At 58.7% G+C, this 19,874-nt stretch overlaps 1 protein-coding gene across 4 annotated transcripts in view; it reads left to right on the top strand.

Annotated features, from left to right (window-relative positions):
• Window positions 1-19,874, top strand: part of CASZ1 (castor zinc finger 1) — a 146,858-nt gene that overhangs the window by 81,058 nt on the left and 45,926 nt on the right. The window contains exons 3-4 of one of the 4 annotated variants that reach the window (XM_086715665.1): window positions 1,727-1,778; window positions 13,343-13,381. In XM_086715665.1, the coding sequence (XP_086571791.1) occupies window positions 13,366-13,381 (16 nt within the window). In that variant the 5' untranslated portion in view covers window positions 1,727-1,778; window positions 13,343-13,365. Of the gene's footprint in view, window positions 1-1,726; window positions 1,779-5,226; window positions 7,887-12,732; window positions 12,903-13,342; window positions 13,382-19,874 lie in introns of those variants that run through there. The other 3 variants (XM_086715666.1, XM_086715664.1, XM_086715667.1) reach the window with 3 other exon arrangements.

Below are 19,874 nucleotides of genomic sequence, written 5' to 3'. Positions count from 1 at the left end.
GCAACACCGCGCTGCAAGTCGTTATCATTCCGGTCAGTCTGTTTAACACAAAATTAAACAAAGAACTAATTAGTGCCTCATGAATTAATAAATGCACAGTTGCAGGGGAGGATGGGAGGGGAGAAAAAGGTGGTGGAAGGGAGATACTGGAGTTACGGGGTTGGGGGGCTTTTGGGGGTTCAAGGGAGGCTGGCCAGGGTGCCTGGAGAGATCTCAGGCAGAGCGTGTGGGACGGACGTACAGCCAGGCCCCGGGCCGGCTGGCTGGGATGCGAGTCTGACAGCCAGGCCTGCCCAGCGCAGTGCCTCTCAGCGGAGGGGAGAGGCCGGGCTCTCCAGCCCCTGCCCTGCGGCCCCGCCCTGGGCTCAGCCTCCACGTGCCCAGCTCCCCTCTCTGGCCTCCTCCTCTTTCCACTCTCCCACCTCACCAGCCTCCCCCTTCCTCTCTACTGCCCCCTATCTCAGTCCCCCCAGTTCCCTGCAGACCCCCAGCCTCTCACCATCTGGGCCAGGTGGGCATAGGAGGCCCGTGGGGCAAGCCTCCCCCACTGCCAGATGCCCACAGAGCCCTGTGTCTGGCAGGGTGAGCTCTGCCCGGGTGGGCACCTCTGCCCAGGCAGCCCGGCAAAGGCAGCAAAAGCTGGCAGGAGACCCAGCCCTCCTTAGGAAGACCTGTCAAGTACAATTAGCATTATCTGTCCAAATATGTCCTGGGAAAGAAAGGGAGGGCTGCAGGACTGGGTGGCATTCCGGGAGCCCTGTGCAAGGTCACCTCACCTCTTGCAATCCCCCCAATCTGATTTGGGGATTACACAGCCTAAGGAAATTGGTGTTATTCCTCTTGCATCATTGATAAGCCACAAATGAGGGAGTGGGGAGGAATAAACATAATAAACAGGAAACTCTTCCCAAGTATGGGTAGGGTTGTGAGGCCCCAGGGCTGGGGGGAAAGGGCGAGGGGGGAGAGAGGGGAGGGGGGGGAGGGGACAGAGGGCTCCTTGGGTTTTCTATCCACATCAGGAGTTCGTCTCATTGGAACCTGGCTCCCCAAACTCCAGTACCAGGCAGGAGAGTCTGAGCCTGGCAAGCTGGGCTGAGTTATATGTTGGCTAAAGACCCTCTACGTTGTTGGACCGTGTCCCTTGCCCTGCGTGGGCCCCCAGCGTGGGTTGTTGCGTCTCATCGGTAGGACCTCAGGCTAGAAGGTGCTACCGTAGCACCCTCCTGGGTGGTGACACCTGTTGGTGCCATGGCCCCTGGTCCACCTCTCTGTCACCCACTTGCTGTAGCAAACAGCTTGGCATATAGCATTTGTCTTTTCAGGGGCTGGGGAGGAGAGTGAAGGAACGGGTGCTGCTGTATTCTGTGGTCCCCGGGCCCCTAGGCTTAGCCACTGCATCCCCCACCCACAGACTCCTATCTCTGCCTCCACAAGAGATGCGTGCAGTATGTTCTGACTGTTCCCTCTTTGGTTAAGGGTGTCCCGAGGACTGCATTTCTGCTCTCAGCTCTTACTGCTTTCTGAACTTTTTCAAATTTTGGTTGGCATATACTTGAATGAGCACAAATCCATTTTTAACCCCCTTCGCTGGTCCTGGAGCATCAGCCCCTTGGCGCAAAGGTGGCAAGGACCCCTTGGGCACACAGCAGGTTGGAGGGCGAACACTGGGGAGTTGTGGGCATCCCACCTTGAAAGGCTAACGGGCCTCTTCTCTCTCCCTCCCCAGGATGAAGTGACGCCCCTACTTTGAGAGAGGAGCCTCTAGGACCCACTGCGAGGTAAGGCCTGAACCCCCTCCCTGATCCTTGTGTCCTCTCCCCTACCGGTGACCACTTACCTAGTACTGGCATCCCTCCGGGGTTAGGAGGATTGGGAAGATGGAGACAGGGAATTGGAGCCACGCTGCCCACTTGAACCTGACAAGAAAAGATGGCCCTGGTAGGAAAATCTCCGATTGGCTCCTGGGCCGGAAATGGGCAGGGGACATGTGGATTGCAGACTTTGGGCATGGAATGCGTTTGAGGTGGAGTGGGGCAAGGAGGCATTTCTGGAGCCAGGGTCTGGCCGCCCTTCGGTACCATCCCCAGGTCTTCGCTGTGGCAGCCGCTGCTGGCTGTCCCCAGAAGCTCTGCTTGTAGCTCTTGGGGAGCCCTGCGGACTTGAAAGCCTCGGAACTCCAGCCCTGCCTCTCTCTTTGGAGCTGCCGGTCCCTGGTGGCCTCCTCCTCCCTCCACGAGAGGCTGGCAGGGAGGAGGCCTCAGGCCCTGAGCCCAGATCAGGCTGCTGACCCGCCCTTTCCAGGCCCAGGGCTTCCCGGGTCTGGCCGGGCCTTCACAGCCTGTCTCAGTCCCCGGGTGTCTCCAGGAACCTCGGGGGCCACCGGGCCTCGGCCCCAGGCAGCGCGGTGTCAGAGGTGACCGGTGGAACGCCAGTGTTATGTAAATAGCGGGACCTGCCCGGCGGGCGAGCTGGCTGGCTGCAGCCATCCATCATCCCCCGCTCGGCGGGGCGGGGGACAGACACGGCACCGTGCGCCTGGCTCCAAACCTGTTTGTTTTCCCTTTGTCTCACGCGTTTCGGGCCTGGCTGTGACCGGCTCCGGGTTTTGTCCCGCTGGCCCCCTCCCCCGGGAGGACGGGGGGAAGGGAGGAGATTCGTGCTGCTCCCACCGCGGCATCCCTTTCGGACTTCAAAGGCTCCCCCAGCATTGTCTGTGCCTGCGGGCAGTGGCCCTGAAAACGTGATCAGAGGCGGCCGGTGTAGGGCAGGCCCGGCCCGCGCCCTGCGCTCTCGCTGGGGCCCGTAGATTCCTCCCTTTGCAGCCAGCTCCACCCTGGTTACAGCCCTCCCCGGGCCTCTCTCCTCGCCTTCCTCTCCCCTGGCGTCCCTTCTGGCCAGCCCGGCCCACTGCTGCCCACTCCCGTCCCCTCTTGGCCGCAGGGTAACACCTCTCTTGGGGCATCGAGACTCCTAGAATGTCGAGAACTCCCAAGTCACTCCCTGCCCCTTCATATCATCCACGAGGATCTGAAGCAAAGTGAAGGGCCTCTTGGCATGCTGGGCGCTGGAGCCAGTTCCTGGACATGGGTTTCCCAGACCAGCGCTTGTTCCTTCCCCTGCTTTTTATCTTCCCTCTGCTGGTAATGAGGGCCTGACGTCCACCTGAGGCCTCTGCCCAGCCCTTCCCTTCACTTCTTGGCACGGTCCAGATTGGATACTTCTGTCCCCAGGTGGTGGGACCCCATCTTGGGTCTTGAAAGTCCAGCCCTAGGTGCTTTCCATTCTCTGGAGCAAGGCGTGGCCCACTGCCCTTTTTTGTAAATAAAGTTTTATTGGAACACAGCCACACCCGTTCATTTGCATATTGGTTCTGGCTGCTTTGACTCCAGCTGCAACAGAGAATGTTTGGCGCAACAAGCCGAACGTATTTACTCTCTAACCCTTTACAGGACAAGTTTGCTGTCTCCTGACCTCTGCTCTTTTCTTTAAGTGGCAAAATACACATAACATGAAAATTACCGTTGTAACCATTTTTAAGTGTATAATTTCCTGGTGTTCAGTATGTCCACCGTGTTGACTCTCACGCCGCCCTGTGCCCTTGTCTTCCGTGGGGTTGCCCTGAGGGCCGCGGGCAGTTGTCCGGGAGCCTGTCCCAGGGCTGTGGGCTGCCTGCGGGCCTAGTCTGTTTGGGGCCACCCCCTCTCTGTCTCTCTGTCCTCCTCAGGGCCTCATTCTCTGCTCAGTCCCACCCATCTAGAAGTCCTGGCTTGTCTTCCCTCTGACAGCCACCGTTTCCTCAGAGCCCGGCATCCCTTCCCATGAGCCCTGCGTAGCCTTTAACCTTCACCGAGCTCTCAGATCAGTTCCCTCTTCCGTAAGGTGAGCAGAATAGCTACTTTGCAGACAAAGTTATTGGGACAAATGAGTTAATGTGGTCAAAGGTGTCTGGCCTGGGGCCTGACAGGTAGGAAGAACTCACATTCCCTCCTCCCCTCCTACCTTTTCACCTCCCAGAGCACCAACCGTCCCTGGGCAGGTTCCAAGGGGTTCCCCACCCCTGCCCAGGGACTTCTGAGTCTGACTTCTTGGGGGACGTGAGTCTCCTCACTCCAGTGGGCACAACGGGAGGAAACGTCCCCCACCCCGGGTCGTGGGCTGAGGGGGGTTGGGGTTCTCGTGTCTGTGCCCTGTCCTCCCCATCTGCTGCAGGGCCCTGGGAAGTCGCATACCTTCTCTGGGCCCCAGTCTCTCTGTCTGTAAAAGGGCGTCCTGACCACCCTGCTCTCTGCTTCAAGAGGCTGTTGCAAGTAGGAGCCAGGTGCTTGGGGGAGAGCTGGGAAGGCTGTGTTCGTGGGTGCTGCTGGGGGCGAAGGAGGACAAAGGTAGAGTCTGGGTTTGAACCTGGGCCCGTTCTGGGGGAGGTGGGAACTAGGCCATAGTTCCTACTGAGAAGTCCCGGAGGTTACATGGTGGGCACTTGCTCTGTACGGGCACAGGGACCAAGCTGCCGTGACACGTTGCCGGTGCCGTGAGCTAACTGGCGGGGAGGGAGGCCAGGGGAAGGGGAGGGAAGGTGGAGCTGGGCAGCAGTCGGAGGTCTGAGGCCAGAGCCGTGTCCACTGGCCGCCCACTCCTGCTGCTGCTGCTGCCGGCTCTCTTACTGCGTCTTTTCACGGGCTCCTGGCCTTGCGCGTGTGTGTTTTCCCTCCCCGCATCCCACCGGTCTCTCTTCCTGCTTGCCTTCCCGCCACCCATACTGCCACCCCCAGCTCCACGGCTCGCTCTCTCTCTCCCTCTCTCCCTCTCTCCCTCTCTCTCCTTTTCATCTACTCCGAAGGCTTTACTTTACTTCCTTGTCACCCTAATTGATTGCATTAACCTTTCAGCGTATTGGATTTCCTCGGCATCGTGCAGAGAGCCCTGCGCAATATGCTTATAATCTGAGCCATAATGGACAGTTTGCAGTCAACAAGCCCCTTCTCTCTTCTCTGCCATTGGACCCGTGACATCTCTCTTGCCCAGGCCACCATGGCCATTTCCACCCCCCCTCCGCCGGCAGGGGTGGGGCAGTGGGTGAGGCTGGGTGGAAGCAGACACAGCTTGGACCCTCTGATGGATATCCCTGCATCTCCCCTCCTCCCGGCTCTGCCCCCCCCCCCCCCCCCCGCCCCCGCTCTGCCTCTGCTTCTCCAGGCCTCCCGGCCCAGGTCCTTTGCCAGGCCTCTGGTCTTCGAGAATCCTCTCGGCTCCGCTGTCTGCTTCTGGGACTCTGACTAATGATGGGCTCACGGGGCCAGCTTGGATTTGGGGAATAAGACAGTCCCCTGGTTCCACCGGATGGTTCTCAGAGCAAACCATCACTCCTTTGCTTGCCTAGGAGGCTTTGGGGAAAGATGATGGTGAGCACTTCAGGAGATGGAGAGACGTGATACAGGCCGCGGGGCAGTAAGCCGGAGAGAAGCCTCCGTGAGGCAAGATGGCTTAGCCTCACAGGAGACTCGCATGGGGGAGGCAGGAGAAAATGCGAGCTGGCTGCTCAGGTTAGTAGGAAAGGGCTCCCTCGGGTGCGTTCCAGATGGGCACCTCCTCATCCAGCATCAGGCAAAGGAGCCAGTCCGTGCCAGCTGCCCCGTCCCGGGCGCTCAGTGAGTCCCGGCCCCGTAGGTCCTGGCTGGGGCTGCCAGCCTGCAGACCCAAAGCCCGGTCAGCTGAATCTTTATTCACAACAGGATGGATGTCGGGTTGAATACATTAGTGTCAGGCCGGAGGAGCGGGACGGAAGCTCCCCTTAGCGCTGGTGGTACTTCCTCTCTCCCGCGCTGTTCCCCCCTCCCCGCCCCCACTCTCTGTCCATCATCTTCTCCTCCTGAGCATCCCCTCCTGCCATCCCTCCATCACTCCGAAGGGCAGGCTTTGGCAACAGGGGGGCCGGACTAGGTCCTTCCCACCCTCTCCCAGGGATTTTGGGGGTGGGCAGAGGGCACAGCAGGGAGAAGCCACGCAGCGAATTAAAGTTTGGTGATTGTCAGTGTCAGGAGAAGCTAAATAACCCTGTAACTAGTATGAAGGTGAAGTCACGGCCTGCTGCACATGGAAAATATGAGTGCTCTGGGAGACAGGGAGAGTGAGCGGCAGAGTCTGCCCGCCGTGGTGGGCAGCCTCCTCTCCAGGGACCCAGCCAGAGAGGCGGGAGGAGGGCCATGCCCTCTCCCATCGCTACCAGGGAACAGCCGCCCAGGACCCCCTCCACATATGAGGGGCAGCTCAGCTGCTTAACAACCTGCTGGCCCAGCACTGGGGACCCGGGCAGATTTCCGTAGGCACCCAGCAATATACACTCGTGGACGCCAACCCATCCGCCTGGGGCCATGTCAGTCCTTCCTCGCTCGTCCCTACTAGTGCTTACTCTGTGCCAGGCTGTGTGCTTTGCCCTGTAGGACAACTCTGTGCAGTAAGTGCTATTGTTCTTCCCCCCCCACCTTATTGTCCCCACTTTTTTATAACCCACTTTACTGAGCTATAGTTTACACGCAGTGTACAATTCATTGGCTTTTTAGTTTATTCCCAACATCGTATGGTCGTCACCACTATCTAATTTTAGAATGTTTTCATCACCCCAGAAAGAAACCCCGTACTCATTAGCAGTCACTCCACCTTCCATCCCCAGCCCTGGGCAATCACAAATTATTCTCTTTGATGCTGAGAAAATGCAGGCTCAGAGAGGGTCAACAACCTGATCAAGGCGGCACAGCCAGTGAGTGATAGAGCCGGGGTTCAAACCCAGGTAGCGGGACTCCAGAGTCAGGGCTCCTCGAAGGACCGCCCGATGTCTTGGCTGCGCCCCCCTCCCCCCAACATGCCCTGCTACACGTTGCTAACAGCCCGGGCTCAGGCGTGTGTGAGCACCATCCAGACACGTAGGCCCAGGCGGCAACACGCGTCTCTCTCCCGAGGTAGACTTGCGAGTCCATACAGAAAAATCTCACACCCCTCGGAAGGACAGCCAACGTCCCCTCCTCTTGAACCTTCTCTTCCAAGCCCAGCTCCTGGAAGGGAGGGTTGGCTGGCACAGGAACCAGCAGCAACAGGGGAGCTAAAGTGGCCAGCGAGACCTAGGTGGTTTGAGAGTTTTAAAAGGAGAAATCCCCGTATCGCCTGTAGCCGATCACTGTAACTAAAATCCAATGCCAACACAACATTCCAGAACAAGTCCCGCCCGGGTTGGGGCCACCGGCTAGGCCTTGCTGTGCCCACAGGAGGACTCAAGGAACTCAGCTCCCACATCACACTTACTCTCTTTCCTTCTGACTCTCACTCTGTCCTTTGCTTCTCCTGTCCCCCCCCCCCCCCCCCGCCGCCTCTTTCTTCCTTACACTCCTGCTTTCACTCCCCAAAACTTCAAACAAACAAACAGACAAACGTTTGTGGCCATCCTCTTGACTCGCAAAATTTGGGAATTAACGTGAAACTCTTGCTGCCTCTGATAAGGGATGAATACAGGGAGAGACAAAGGGAAAGGTAGGCCAGAGAAGGAGTCTGTTGGATTTGGTTTGGGGTTTTTTCCTCCTTCTTCTCGCTCCCTCCAAAGCGGAGGATCCGGCCGGGCCAGTTTGGATATTTATTAAGAAAAAGCCAAAGATAATTAACTTTTTTGTTTTTGTTTTGTTTGCGGGTGCCTCCCCTGCTGGCACTGCTGACTGCCTGGCAAATTAAACCTGCTCCCTGCCCCGGCGGCGGCTCTGCTGTCGGCTGTCCCGACACCGCCGGGGCCCATCAGCTGCCCACCCGGCCACCCACCTTGGGTTTCAGACCTAGGGTCGCTTTATGCCACCACCGATGCCACGTCCCCAGGCTCTTGTGACTTCTAGAGCAGCCTTTAGAGCTGGGTAAGTGGCCTGCGGGGAGACAGAGAGGAGGGCTACTGTTGGGGTTGTGGCCAGCATTTCCCTCGGAGGAGAAGGGGTGAAAGAGTAAGGGCTGCCAGGGGGGCCAAGGCACACCCTCCGGCCAGTTCAGGGTTGTCAGCTTTCCAGAAGAGGGTGAGAAGAACAGAGAATGAGCTGCGAGGGCAGGAGAGGCCAGATTTGGGCCGTGCCCACCACCAGCTTTCTCCTGGGAGGCCGCTACACTGCGAGGACCCGCGGCCCCTGGGAACGTTCTGGAGGAGACTTGGGGCCACAGCACCATCCCCTGGTATCTGTCCGCCCTCAACACTGCCCCCCCCCCCCCGTTCCCCCTCCCACCTCTGGTGCAGCCTAGGCCCCGCGGAGTGGTCGGGGAGCCGGCACTGCCTCGGGTCTGCTGCCTTAGAACCACGCAGAGCCCTGAGGCCGAACTCCGACCTGAGCCCGAGCCCTGTCCTGTCCGTGGGCCAAGTGACAGACCTCTCGATGGGCAGACAGAGTTGGGAGCCAGGACGGCCAGTGAGGAAGGCAGGTCCTCTTGAGGGGCCAGCCAACCCCAAGCTTGGAGTTGGAGGTGTGGTTTGCCCCTCTGCTAAATTAATATGCCTCAGCCCCTCCCCTGGCAGAGACCTCTCCTCTGTCCCCCCGGCTTCATCCGCAGCTGGGCAAGGAGGTAGCGATGTGAGGTCCTTCCAGGAGGGGAACCTGCTTGGGAGCTGGGCACAGAAAGGAGGGCATTTTTTTCAAGGATTTTGCTGGCCCTTTTTTTTTTTTTCTCTGAAATATAAGGATGTGCAATTTTTTTGGTTTCAATTTAGCATTGGAGAATTTTATAATTTAGTAATTAAAATCTCTGATAGGCTTTAGAAATTGCGGCTAATTGAATTTAATGGGAAGATGATTTTCAATTTTATTTGATTACCGGGACCCCTGGCATCGGTATTTATGGGAAAAAAATGGGAAATGTGCTGTGTGGGCTAAGATGGCATAATTGAATTAGGGATAATCGGATTTCTCCGTCATGAATTTCACTATAATTTTCCTATAATTTTCCATTAGATATCTAGTTTACAAATATTCACAAAGAAATGAAGCTCTTTCGGAATGGAGATTGCTGGCTAACAGGATTACGGGGCCGGGCGTGTGGTTGTGCCAGCCTCTATACCGCCATAATGCGATCCCTGTATCTGCCTTCTACTTAGCTTAAGCCTGGCCTCAGCCGTGCGCTCCCCCACCCACCCCACTGCTCCTCTCTGTCCCTGTCTGCCCCCTGCCCCGACACCCGCCTGTCCACGGCCCGCGACTCCTCGTGCCCTGGCAGACGGTCCCGTCCCCATGCCCCGGCGCTTCCTGTCCGCACTGTGCGCACTCGACGTTCACCCGGACAGCCCTCCCTCCCTCAGCCTGAGGAGCACACTCACACGCAAACACACGGACTCCCTCGCAGGTGCGAACATGCTTATTCACATGCACACACACTCCTTTGGCCAAGGCTTCTGTGCCCTGGCCCAGTCGCCTCAGAGGGAACCAGTTTATTGGGATCCTGGGGTGGGGTGCAGGAACAAAAGGAGCTTTGTTCAAGTTTATGTGAAAGTTACAAATTCAGAATGAGAGCAGATAAAGCCTGAGATATCTGGTGTGTAAACAGGCTGGTGAGTGAGAAGGCCCCGGGCTCGGGAGGGGGAGAGAATGAGTGGGCCCTCTGGGGGTGTGAGCAGACCGGGAGCCAACCATGGAAGCCGGCCTGGGGAGCGCCGCCGGTTTCCCCTGGACTCGTGTGAGGGGCCTGGTGGGTGGGCTCGCTGTGCACAGCTCCCCATTTGCTCTGGGGGTGGGGCGTACGAGGACGAGCCAGCGTCTCTGGGCCCAGGGCCTCAAGACTGGGAGGGATGGTGGCATTGGGCTTTCCGCCCCCCGAATCCCAGGCACAAATGTCCTCCCTGTGGCCTGGCCTCAGGGTCTAAGAGGTGTCACCACATCGGGGTCCTCAAGGCAAAAATGGGCCACAGCCTCAGAGATGCCAGAGATGTGGGCCTCTCCCCTTCGTACGAGCACACACCCAAAGAGAAAGAAAGAGAACTCTGGGGACCCCTCCACTGTGCAGCCTCTGACTCACACTTCATGCATGATCTTGATGCCTCAGCCTTCTTTCTCCTCAGACCTTCTCGAAACGTAACATGCCAAGATGGCCTCATTCTCTGTGCCTCCCTGGCCTCTTCTCCACTCTTGGACAAGGCCTCTTAAGCCTGCAATGGCTGATCGCGGCCATCGCCTTGCCAGCCCACGCATCCCTCCACCACTTTGCTTGATGGGTCCCTCTAGCTGGCCCTGTGTGTTCTGTGTCCCTCCAGCTCTCCAGCCTTTGTCAGAGGCCCCAAAGTCACCGTGCAGCCAGTCCAGTTGGCCTCGTCTGGGGAACTGAAAGGCATGCCTTCCCATGCCCTGACCACCATCGGCAGAAGCCACAAGGACCTTCAGAGACAGCCAGTGGGCCGTGTGGGTCACATACGCAGGGGACTCCTGATAACGCACATCATCCAATAAACCCTGAACTCGTACTCTTACGTCTTCAGGCTTCCTTCCACACCCTGGTTGCCCAGGTGGAGAAGCAGGCACTCAGGATTGGGGCTTGGGATTAACTGCCTGTTGTGACAACCCAAAGCTGTAGGCCTTACTTTGGAGAGCCACAGGTGAGAGCACCCAGAGGCACGTAGAGACTCCAGAGTAGTTCTGGACGCAGAGGTCCCCTCTCCAAGATCCCACGTGCGGAACAGAGCCCAGGGTCTTCTGTGCATGATTGCCCTGTACCAGCACATGTCCTGGCCTCCAGGTAGCACGTGGCTTGGCCTCTGCTCCTGTATTCAGAGCGTTGGGGTCACGGGATGCTCAGTAAAGCTTCTGGGCCTCTCCGGCTACTCTTCCTCCAAAGGGACAGGGCAGGCCTGAAGGGTGGAGGGTTGTGTGTGACAACCAGCAAAGGGGGTTGCCAAGAGTCAGCAGGGGAGGGCGGTCAAATAGGGGAGAGATGCAAACCTCCTCCTTGTGAGGCCATTTGGAGCTAAAAAGAAGACGAAGAAGAACAATAAGGGGAAAGTGGGAGAAAGAGTAGATTGGTTTTTTTCTCTGACTTCTTTGCCCCAAGGTTTCCCTGGGCACCTCCCTTGGCAAAGTAGAAATACTGCAGAAATAGGCCAGTGCCATTTTGCTGAATGCCGCCCAAAGACCAGAGAAAACCCAGGGTCTAGTCCGTTCCCCTCACTGAAGGCAGTGTGGCCTTCCCTGAAGCAGGAGGAGAGGAAGGCAGCAGAATGGTTACACAAGGAGCAGAGGGAGAGCTAGAGACAGTAGGATCCAGGTACTGTACCAGCTAAGCTGCCCACGTTCCTGTTCCAGCTCGCCTGGCTGTCTCCTTCCTTGAACACCCCCCCCCCCCAAATCCAATGGGTAACTTGGATCACTAAAATTTAAGGAATTCCACATACCTGTCTGCAGCAGGGACGTCTGGGGGACAGGAGACCCACAAAAGTGCTTTCTGGGGGGGGGGGGGGGGGAGTGCCTTCCAGGGACAAGGAGAGCACAAGGAGTCCTGGTCCAGAGAGGAACTGGCAGGCAGGAAATGCCGCGGCTGTGGGGCAGGTGGCTTGACCCTGGCTCCTTGGTTCAGGAATACCTCTGCCCTCTGTGCCCGGATCCTTACTGGGGCATGGCAGAGGAAACAGGGTGGGAGGGAAGCCCACGTGATGGCATGGATCTGTGTTGGGGTGCTCCGAGTAAAGGCTGCCCAGGGGGGTGAGGGAAAAAAGAGGTGCTGGACTCCCCTCACGGCCCAATTGAGGGGCTGGGGGCTGCACTTTGGAGGAGGTGGAGGAGGAAGAGGAGGAGGAGAAAGGCCGGGAGAGCAGAGATGTGTAGGCCGCCAGGGTTGGCCTGGGTCGGGAGGGCACCAGGGCCCAGTCAGGGCAAAACCAAGCGGAAGTGGCTGAAGCCTAGGGTCCTGGCTCTCCTGGAGCCTGCAGCGGCGGCTGGCTTGCAGAGCAGCTCGAGCGGACTCACGTGTCCCGGGCCACCACCGTCCCTCCTCCAGGCCGACCGCTCGGCAGTCTTTCCTCCTTGGAACTAAAAAGCTCCGCCACCCCCCCCCCCCAAGAGTCGGGTTTGTGGGGACGTGGACGCTTTGCTCCCCCGGCACCCGCAGCACTCTGGGCGCCCGCCGGCCGCGCGAGGGGGAGCATGAGGGCGCGGCCCGGCGGGCGCGACCCCGTGGCGCTCACACCTGCGCCCGCCCGGGCGGAAAAGTTTGCGCGGCCGCGCGCGCCGTGAGCCCTCGGCCGGCGGACGCCGTCGAGCGGCGCCCGCGGGGCTCCGGGCGCAGAAGGGAGCGTGCGAGCGCGCGCCCGCCGGCGTCCGGCCAGAGTTGCTCGGGGACGCGAGCGTCGCCAGCCTCGCCCCTCCCGCCCCTGTCCGCGCGCCGAGTCCCCGCCTCCCTCTTCCCGAAGTCTAAGGTTTGGGGACTCGCAGAGCCAATGAGGCCGGCCGCCAGAGCGGGTGCGCTGGGGCCGCGCGCGCGCGCGCGCGCGCGTGGGGAGAGGCGGGGGCGCGCGTGCGGGATTGGGGCGGGCGCGTGCGTGCGGCGCGGCGCGGCGCGGAGGGCGAGCGCGCGCCCATTCACTCCGGCACCGCGGCGGGCGGGCGGGCGGGCGCGCGCGGGCGGGCAGAGCTCTGCTCTTTCACCTGCCGGGGCGGCGCGGCCCGGCCCGGAGGAGGCGGCGCCGCGGCCGCCCTGCCAATCACCTCGGCGCCTGGCAGCGCCCCCGGCCGCTCCCGCCCGCCCGCTCCCTCCTGCCAAACTGTTACCCTGAGTGTTACCGTCAGGAGCAATGACATCAGGGCTTTAAAACAACTTGTTATTCGGGGAGTAATCAGTTGCAATTAGGCATTAATTAAGTATTATGAAAGTTGATTATTTAAGTGAATTCGGCTTTCGACTCTCCGACTATGGTGAGTACGGGAGTGGGGCGGGGGAGGGCAGGGGGCGCCGCCGCGGGGCTCGACCCCGGCGCGGGCGGGGGGCGCGGGCGCGGGCGCGGGCGGGGCCGAGCGCGGGCGGGATCGCCCCTCGGCCTCGAGGGCCGCCCGGGCCCCCCGACCCGGGCCGCGTCTATAAATAGTTTCTCTTTTAGTTTAATAAACTCGAGAGCAGAGCGGAGCCGCTCCGAGTGTGCAATGCCGGAGCGTGAGAGCGAGCGGGGAGGGAGGGAGAAACTTTCGCTCTCCCTCCCGGGCCCCCCTGTCAGTGCTCGCCGGGTCCCCGGGACTGGTCGGGCCCTCGCTGGGGGGTGCGGCGAGCGGAGGGGGGCGGGAGGGGGGCGGCGGGGGGCACCGCGAGAGACTAAACAGATGTTTTTTCTTTCCTCTTGTGTTTTTGGCGTTCCTCGAAGAGTTTGGGACCAAGGAGAGGAGAATGGATCTCGGTACAGGTACCGGCGGTGGGAACCAGGGGAGGCTCTTTCGCTTTTCTTTCGGTTCTTTTACGGAAGTTATTATTTTTAGCCCAATGAGGTAGCAGCTGAGCAGGGGGTGGGGGCTGGCCTGGAGAGGGTCCGGCGCCCGCTGCGCTTCTCGCCCTGGTTTCTGGATTGAGAGGCTTCTGATGATATTATTGTTATTATTTGTTACTTGCTTAGTGACTGTGACTAATTTGATGCTTGTCATTATGAAAGAAGCGAGGGGAGAGGGAGCTGGGGGGCACCCAGAGAGAGGATTTAGGGGTTTTCTGTGGGGGTTTTTGTTCTCCGTGTTTTTTGAGTGGCTCCGTGGTGTGTGTGTGTGTGTGTGTGTGTGTGTGTGTGTGTGTGTTTCTTTTTCACTGCAAAGATCTCTGTGTGTCAGGCTGTGGGGTGTGTGTTTTTATTTTTTTAGTGGGGGGGGGTGGTTTAGTTTTTGAAAGCAGCGTCCTGTTGGGAAAGGTGGTTAGTCTGGTTTCGGGGCGACTGTCTCAAGGTAAAGGAATTTAATTTATTTGGGACAAGGCTGTGTCGGATGATCAAGCTGCTTATTATGGCTAATGAGTATTTTTCACCTGAGAATCCGTGGGATGCGGCGGCTGTTATCAGTTCAAAGTGAGGGGCCCAGGACGCTCTCTCATCCCCCCTTTTCGCTCCCCTCCCCCAGGGGGACACCAGACAAACTACTAAATTTGGATTCTGGGTTTTAGAGGGCCTAGTATGGCGCCTTAGGCTCGGGTTCCAGATAGCATGATGCTGGCCTGGGGCAGTTTATCCTGATATTTTGGAGCTTTTATCGGTTTTAATCTAAGTTTTTCAATATTTTGCTTCTCTTTTCATCTGGGGTTCCAACACGAGCCCAGGGTGAGGTTTACCATAAGCGCCTCAGGCTTTCAGTTCGCCAGGTCTGTTGAAACCACATTTTGACCAGGACCCTCAGATCCCAGCCTGACAAAAGCCACTGTCTTCTTTCTAAATGTTTTTGGAAGAACTCAGTAGTAAACAGGTTGAAAATTCATTGAGGCCGATCTCTGAACCCTTGTGTTTGATTTATAGAAGAATAGGGGGCTGTTGGGCTTGTTATTTGTAAGGGGCCCAAGTTCATGGCATTGCCCCTTGGGACCCATGAGCTGACATTTGACCTCCTGAGGTCAAAGGGGAGTGGGCAGAGAGGGCAGGAGGCAGCAGGGGGGTGGGCAGGGCCGGTGACATGGTGACCGACTTCGGGAAGTGGGTGTGTGTTTGTGGGGAGAGGGTGGCTCAGAGCTTGTGATTGCATCCAGCCGGGTGTGATCTCTGGTAATCAGATGTGGAGGTCCTTGGGACCTCCGGTGCCCAGGAAGGGGGTGACACCCCCTGCTGGGCAAAGTGGTGAAGGTGTCTAAGGCCACTTCTGTCACCCTGCCCCTCCCTGGCCTCCACCCCCACCTTAATCAGTGCCTCCTTCTCCCAGGCCCCACCCCCTTTCTTCAGAAAGAGGGCCCCCACCCAACCCAGCCCAGAAGCAGACCTTACAGATGGGCCTCGGTTGGCACCACCCCCTACCTGGGGCATAGGAGCCTCTGCTTGTGGGCGGGCACAGTGGACCCAGGCATTACTCAGCTGGAAGGCGGGCCTTCCTCGTCTTCCTCCTCCTAACCTGGGTGCCAGCTGGAGCTGGCATCCATCCTCCTGCCCTACACCGACCAGTCCCTTCCAGTCTGCTAGGGGCACAGGGCTCCAAAGTGCCTCTGGAGGGTGTCCCCGACTGGAGACAGAGCCTCCTGGGCCTGTGGGTGGCAGAACCTCTTGTAGCACCTCTCCTGGGCTTTAGGGAGACTCACTTCTCCCCGCATTCCAGGGACAGCCTCTGGAAACTTGTCCTAGAAGCTAGAAGAGCCACTTAGGTGGACTGGTCCCTCCTGCAGCTGGAGCGAGGCTCTTCGAGCAGGACCCGGGCCTGCCCTCTAGCCACTCAGTGAGGGAAGGTCAGGGTGTCGGAGTTCTGACTGTTTCCTGGAGGAGCAATCTGGTGATACCCCTCCGCCTTTTCTTTGAACTTGGAAGTTTCACTTAATTTCAGAAGAAAAGCGCTTTTTTCCCTGTTCACAAAAAAAGGGAAGCAGTTGGGAACTCTGAGATCCCCTCTGAGACCATCTTTGGGCTGGCTCCATGCTGGTCTTCCATCGACATCTGGAATGTTCTCCTGGACACAGCCATAGCCAGAGGCCTCGTCGCTGGCCAGGGCTCATTGCTGGTGCTGTGAGGGGCTCCTTCTTGGGGAGAGTGGAAGGCGGACCACGGACAGCTTCCACCAAGGGCTTCTCTGGCACAGTACAAGGCACAGGCCCCAAAGAGTCGCTGGCACCAGGGATCCTATAAGCATTGGGTCATGGGTTAGCATCATCTCCAGCCTGGGACAGGTCCAGGTCCTGAAGCACTCTGGCCATAAGTCATTCAGTGATGGGAGAGCCAAGGCTTCTCAGGAGGGGACAACAGGACCTCAAGATCCTCGGGGACCATGTGGACCCCTATTCCCCCACCATAGTTCAGCCAAGGGCTGGATCAATCTGGACGTCTTTAGCAATAAAAAATGCCGATGTCGTCCTAATTCACCAGGCCCCGAGATGACAGCAAATTTACATTTTTTAATTAAACTAGCAGCCAGTTTTTATGAGAGGGGGTTGGGTTATGCAAATCAAATGGTTGTGTACGGAAGATTAGGAGAGTTTGGGAATAAATTCCACAAATGCTAATAAAAAAAAAAGGAAAGGGAAAGAGAGGAGGGAGGGAGGAGAGAGAGGAAGAGAGGAGGACATAGTTCCATTAGGCCCTTTTAGAGTGATTTCCCTGGGGGAGGGAGCCGGGCAGGGGAGGGGCGGGGGAGGGAGCTTTCAGACACAGGTAAATCCATCCTGCAGTTGGGAAACTCCCCAGGATTAGGCCCCACTAGGCCGATTGCTAGGCCCCAACAAGACCGGAGGCAGAGGAGAAATGGCTGTGAAGCAGCAGCTGAGCTTTGAGAAGGACCTTGCCCTTGGTCCCCCCGGATCTGGTTGTCACTGCCCCGCTTTCCTCAGGGGGAGCATGAGAAGAAGAGGAGGGGCCGTCCAGGGCTAGAGCTGTCCGTCAAGATCCAGGCTGGGCTCTCCCAGGTGGAGGGCCAGATAGGCAAGAGAGTGAGTTCAAGGGGATGGCCACGGACTGCACAGAGGGCCGGAGAGGGCTGGCACTGTCCACTTGGCACCGTGGCTGCAGCCATGTTGTCGACGGGGGTCAGTGGGAGGAATCGGGGTTGCTCGCTGAGCCAGACCTGCTTCTTTTTCCCTGGGATTAGGTCTACCGGAACTCCAGGCCGGGGCACCCTGGTATTGTGTACCAACCGCCCTCACCCCCCCCCCCCCCCCGACACACACGTGCGACCCACCCACCACCGTTGCATCCTGGCCCTGGCCTCAGCTGTGGAGGAAGCCCAAGCAGGTTGCCCTCGATTTTCCTTCCTCAAGCCTTTACTTGGCCAGATACACCCACTCGACCAGTCTAAGCTGGGGCCAGTCCCTGCAGTCAGGTTGGGCACCGGTTTTGCCAGTCTGCTGCAGGGGGTGGGTACTCCGGTGCCATCTTGGCAGGAAGGAGCCGTCAGAGCCAAGGACAGAATGGGCTGTCTGGGAAGTAGCGAGTTTCCTGGTACCATTCAAACAGAGGCTGGCTGTGACGTTTGCAGGGACTTGAGCATCAGATGACCTTTAAGTCTCTGGCTTTCCAACTCCCAACTTGATTTTACCGGGGAGGTTCGGTCTTGGGGGGGCAGGGTTGAATGGACGAAGTGAGAAGCACATCATTTGGGCCTTGTCTTTGGAGGCAGGCGTTTGAGACGGGTGCCTCTGGACCGTGAAGTGGCCCTTGACCCAGCCCTGGTCCGAGCTATCAGACATCAGAGCAGATCTCAGGATGGAAGTCCTGGCGTAGCCGTTCTCCTGTAACGGGAGGCAGAGGCAGCAAGGGCCAATCTGGAAGGATCCCTGGAGGGGACTCACCCCAGGCCCTTTTTTCCTGTAGGGACCGGCCAGGAGAACCCATTAACTCTTCTCCCCAAGAAGGGCACCGGGGTCAGTTAGTCAGACCTCCGTGCGGCCTCCCCATTGCCCTGACGTTCCCCCATCCCCCACAGCCAGGGAATCTGGCTGAGTCGCAGCTTGGGTTTTTATGATGGAAAAATAAAATAAACGGAGGCACCTTTGGAGGGCTGAGCCACGCAGCAGCATCCCCTCATTAAAGCTGCTGCCCCTGGCTCAAGTCCCTGGGCTGGGGATTGGGTGCGGCCCGGGGAGCCTCTGGGCGCCCACTCCTCTGCCTGGACCCCGCCGGGTCAGTGGTGCGCCTGCCTGGCCCGCTGCCATCAGCCTCCTCTGGCCGGCCCACCGTTCTCAGAGGGACCAGGTCGTTTCTCCACCCCCGGGCCCCAAGGCGTGTCCTTTACCACTGCCCTTTCTGAGCTGGTTTTTAAACCTTGACCACCCTGGCTGCTGCCACATCTCCTTGTCTCTCTCCTCCTCCTTTTCCTTCTCTTCCTCTTCATCTTTGGGGGCTGGGGAGTGGAAGTTGCTCTGTAGTCATTCCAGCCTGTGGGTCCCCAAGGCAAGCAGTAGCTGTTCCAGGGTAGCTGGGCCAGGATAAGGCAGGGGGAAGAAGGAGCAGGGGAGCAGAAGAAGGGCTGGTGGTCCCAGGGTGCAGAGGAAGGCCTCCTTCACTTGGACTCATGGTGACAGGTGGCAGCTTGGTGGTCCAGCACTCACCTCTCTGGCTGCCTGACCGTAGCATAGCATCCTCACACCCCACATTCATCAGGACGTAGTGTTCCCTGTCTGGAAAGAGACCCCACGTGGGTGATGAGGTCGGAGATTCGGTAAGCGTTTGGGAGAGCGCCCACTATCGTTGCTGCACAATTGAAGGCCGCCTCGTCCTTCCCTGGTTTCCAGGACCTGCCTGGTGGAGGGGGACAGGTGTGTTCATCTGTCACACGGGGCAAAGGAGCACAGAGTGGAGAGCGCAGGGAGCTCTGTGAAAGGGTGGCCTTCGAACTTGATAAAGGATGGGAGGTATTGGGACAGATGCAGACGGGTGTTCCCTGCACCCCCCACACCTTCTAGGCTTCCACACGGCCTTTCTCTGTCTTGCCTTGTACTCCTCACCACCGCCGCCAACAGAACTCCTGCTTCCATTGTGCAGCCACAGCCTTCTGCCCTTTCCGTCCAGGCCACCCAGCTCCCTAAAGCGGGCCCTCCTGCCTCCCTTGCCCCCTCCTCCTTGCAGGCCTCATACCCACTTGGTCCTGGAAAGAGATAAGAACCAAGAGGCTGGCGGGAGGCCTGCGTGTCCGTGGATCTGGTCACGCGATTGGCAGTAGTGTGTCCAGGTGGCGCTCAGAGTTCCGTACCCTGGTCCCCAGGAGGTCAAGGCCAGGAACCCACTTTCTTCTGCTACTTCTGCTCCTAATGGCAACCATTAGAGTTAGCTCTGTGTTGACGTCTCCCAGCGCTTGGTACAGGGCTGGTCTCGCGCCTTCCCCCTTTTAGGGCTGGTGGAATTGATTGATTGATGTGCCTCTTCGCCAAGTGCCTCCCGGCTTAGTGGGGGCAGCAGGAGGCAGGCAGGAAACGTTGGCCGATTCCCTTGGGAACCTGCGTTTTAGTTCCTTGAGAGCTTTCTACAGCCTGGTTTACAGGAAGGAGTGGGGCTGGGATTAGGAGGTGACATAAAGGAGGCACAGGATAAAGATGGGCATTGCGTGGCTAGATGGGGGCCTGCGTTAGCTACTAGCTGACCTTGGCTTGGGCCCGGGAGGATCTCGGCACACGCAGCCTGCTACCCTGTGGGAGATAAGAGGGCAGTAGCCAGTGGGTGGTCTGGGACTCTCCTGTGCTTCCTCCCCTGCCCGTCTCCATCTGCCCCCAAGCAGACATCATGGCAGCATGTCTGTCCTCTCTGAGTCCTGTTCCCAGTCCCGGGACCCCTGCAACGAGGTAGACCCAGTGCCAGAAAGAGACCTGGGACTTCTGCCCCCCGTCATGGCGTTTGGGCTCCTCCTGAGCCGGCTGTGGTTCTTAGAGCTTCCCACAGACTGCCTCTGGGTTCCCCCTGGCTTCTGGCCTCACAGTCTCTGCCAGTGCTGGTGCCGTAGGCTCTGGGCCACTGAGACTCTTCTGAAAGCCAAGAGGACCCTCCCTGTCGCCTTCTGGCCTAAGGCCAGGGCACTGCCTGCAGGAGCAGGGTGGAGGAGGGGGATGGACACATTTTTTGTCTCCAAAGACCAGGGGTTCCCAAAGGAAACCTTCTGGACTTGAGCTTTGGCCTGCATTGGCCGTTTCTTCTAGGGCTTTCTCCATGAACTCGGGACCCCTGGGAGGGAACATGCTGAGGAGATGCAGTATGTGGGGGCTCCACCAAGTCACCGTCAACCAGAAGTACATCTTCTCCCTGGCTCAGA

Source organism: Puma concolor, chromosome C1 (genome assembly GCF_028749965.1).
Source record: "Puma concolor isolate L17-30 chromosome C1, mPumCon1.1.hap2, whole genome shotgun sequence".
Taxonomy (NCBI): domain Eukaryota; kingdom Metazoa; phylum Chordata; class Mammalia; order Carnivora; family Felidae; genus Puma; species Puma concolor.
Note: the sequence above shows the minus strand (reverse complement) of the source record. Positions and strands in the feature narration are given on the sequence as shown.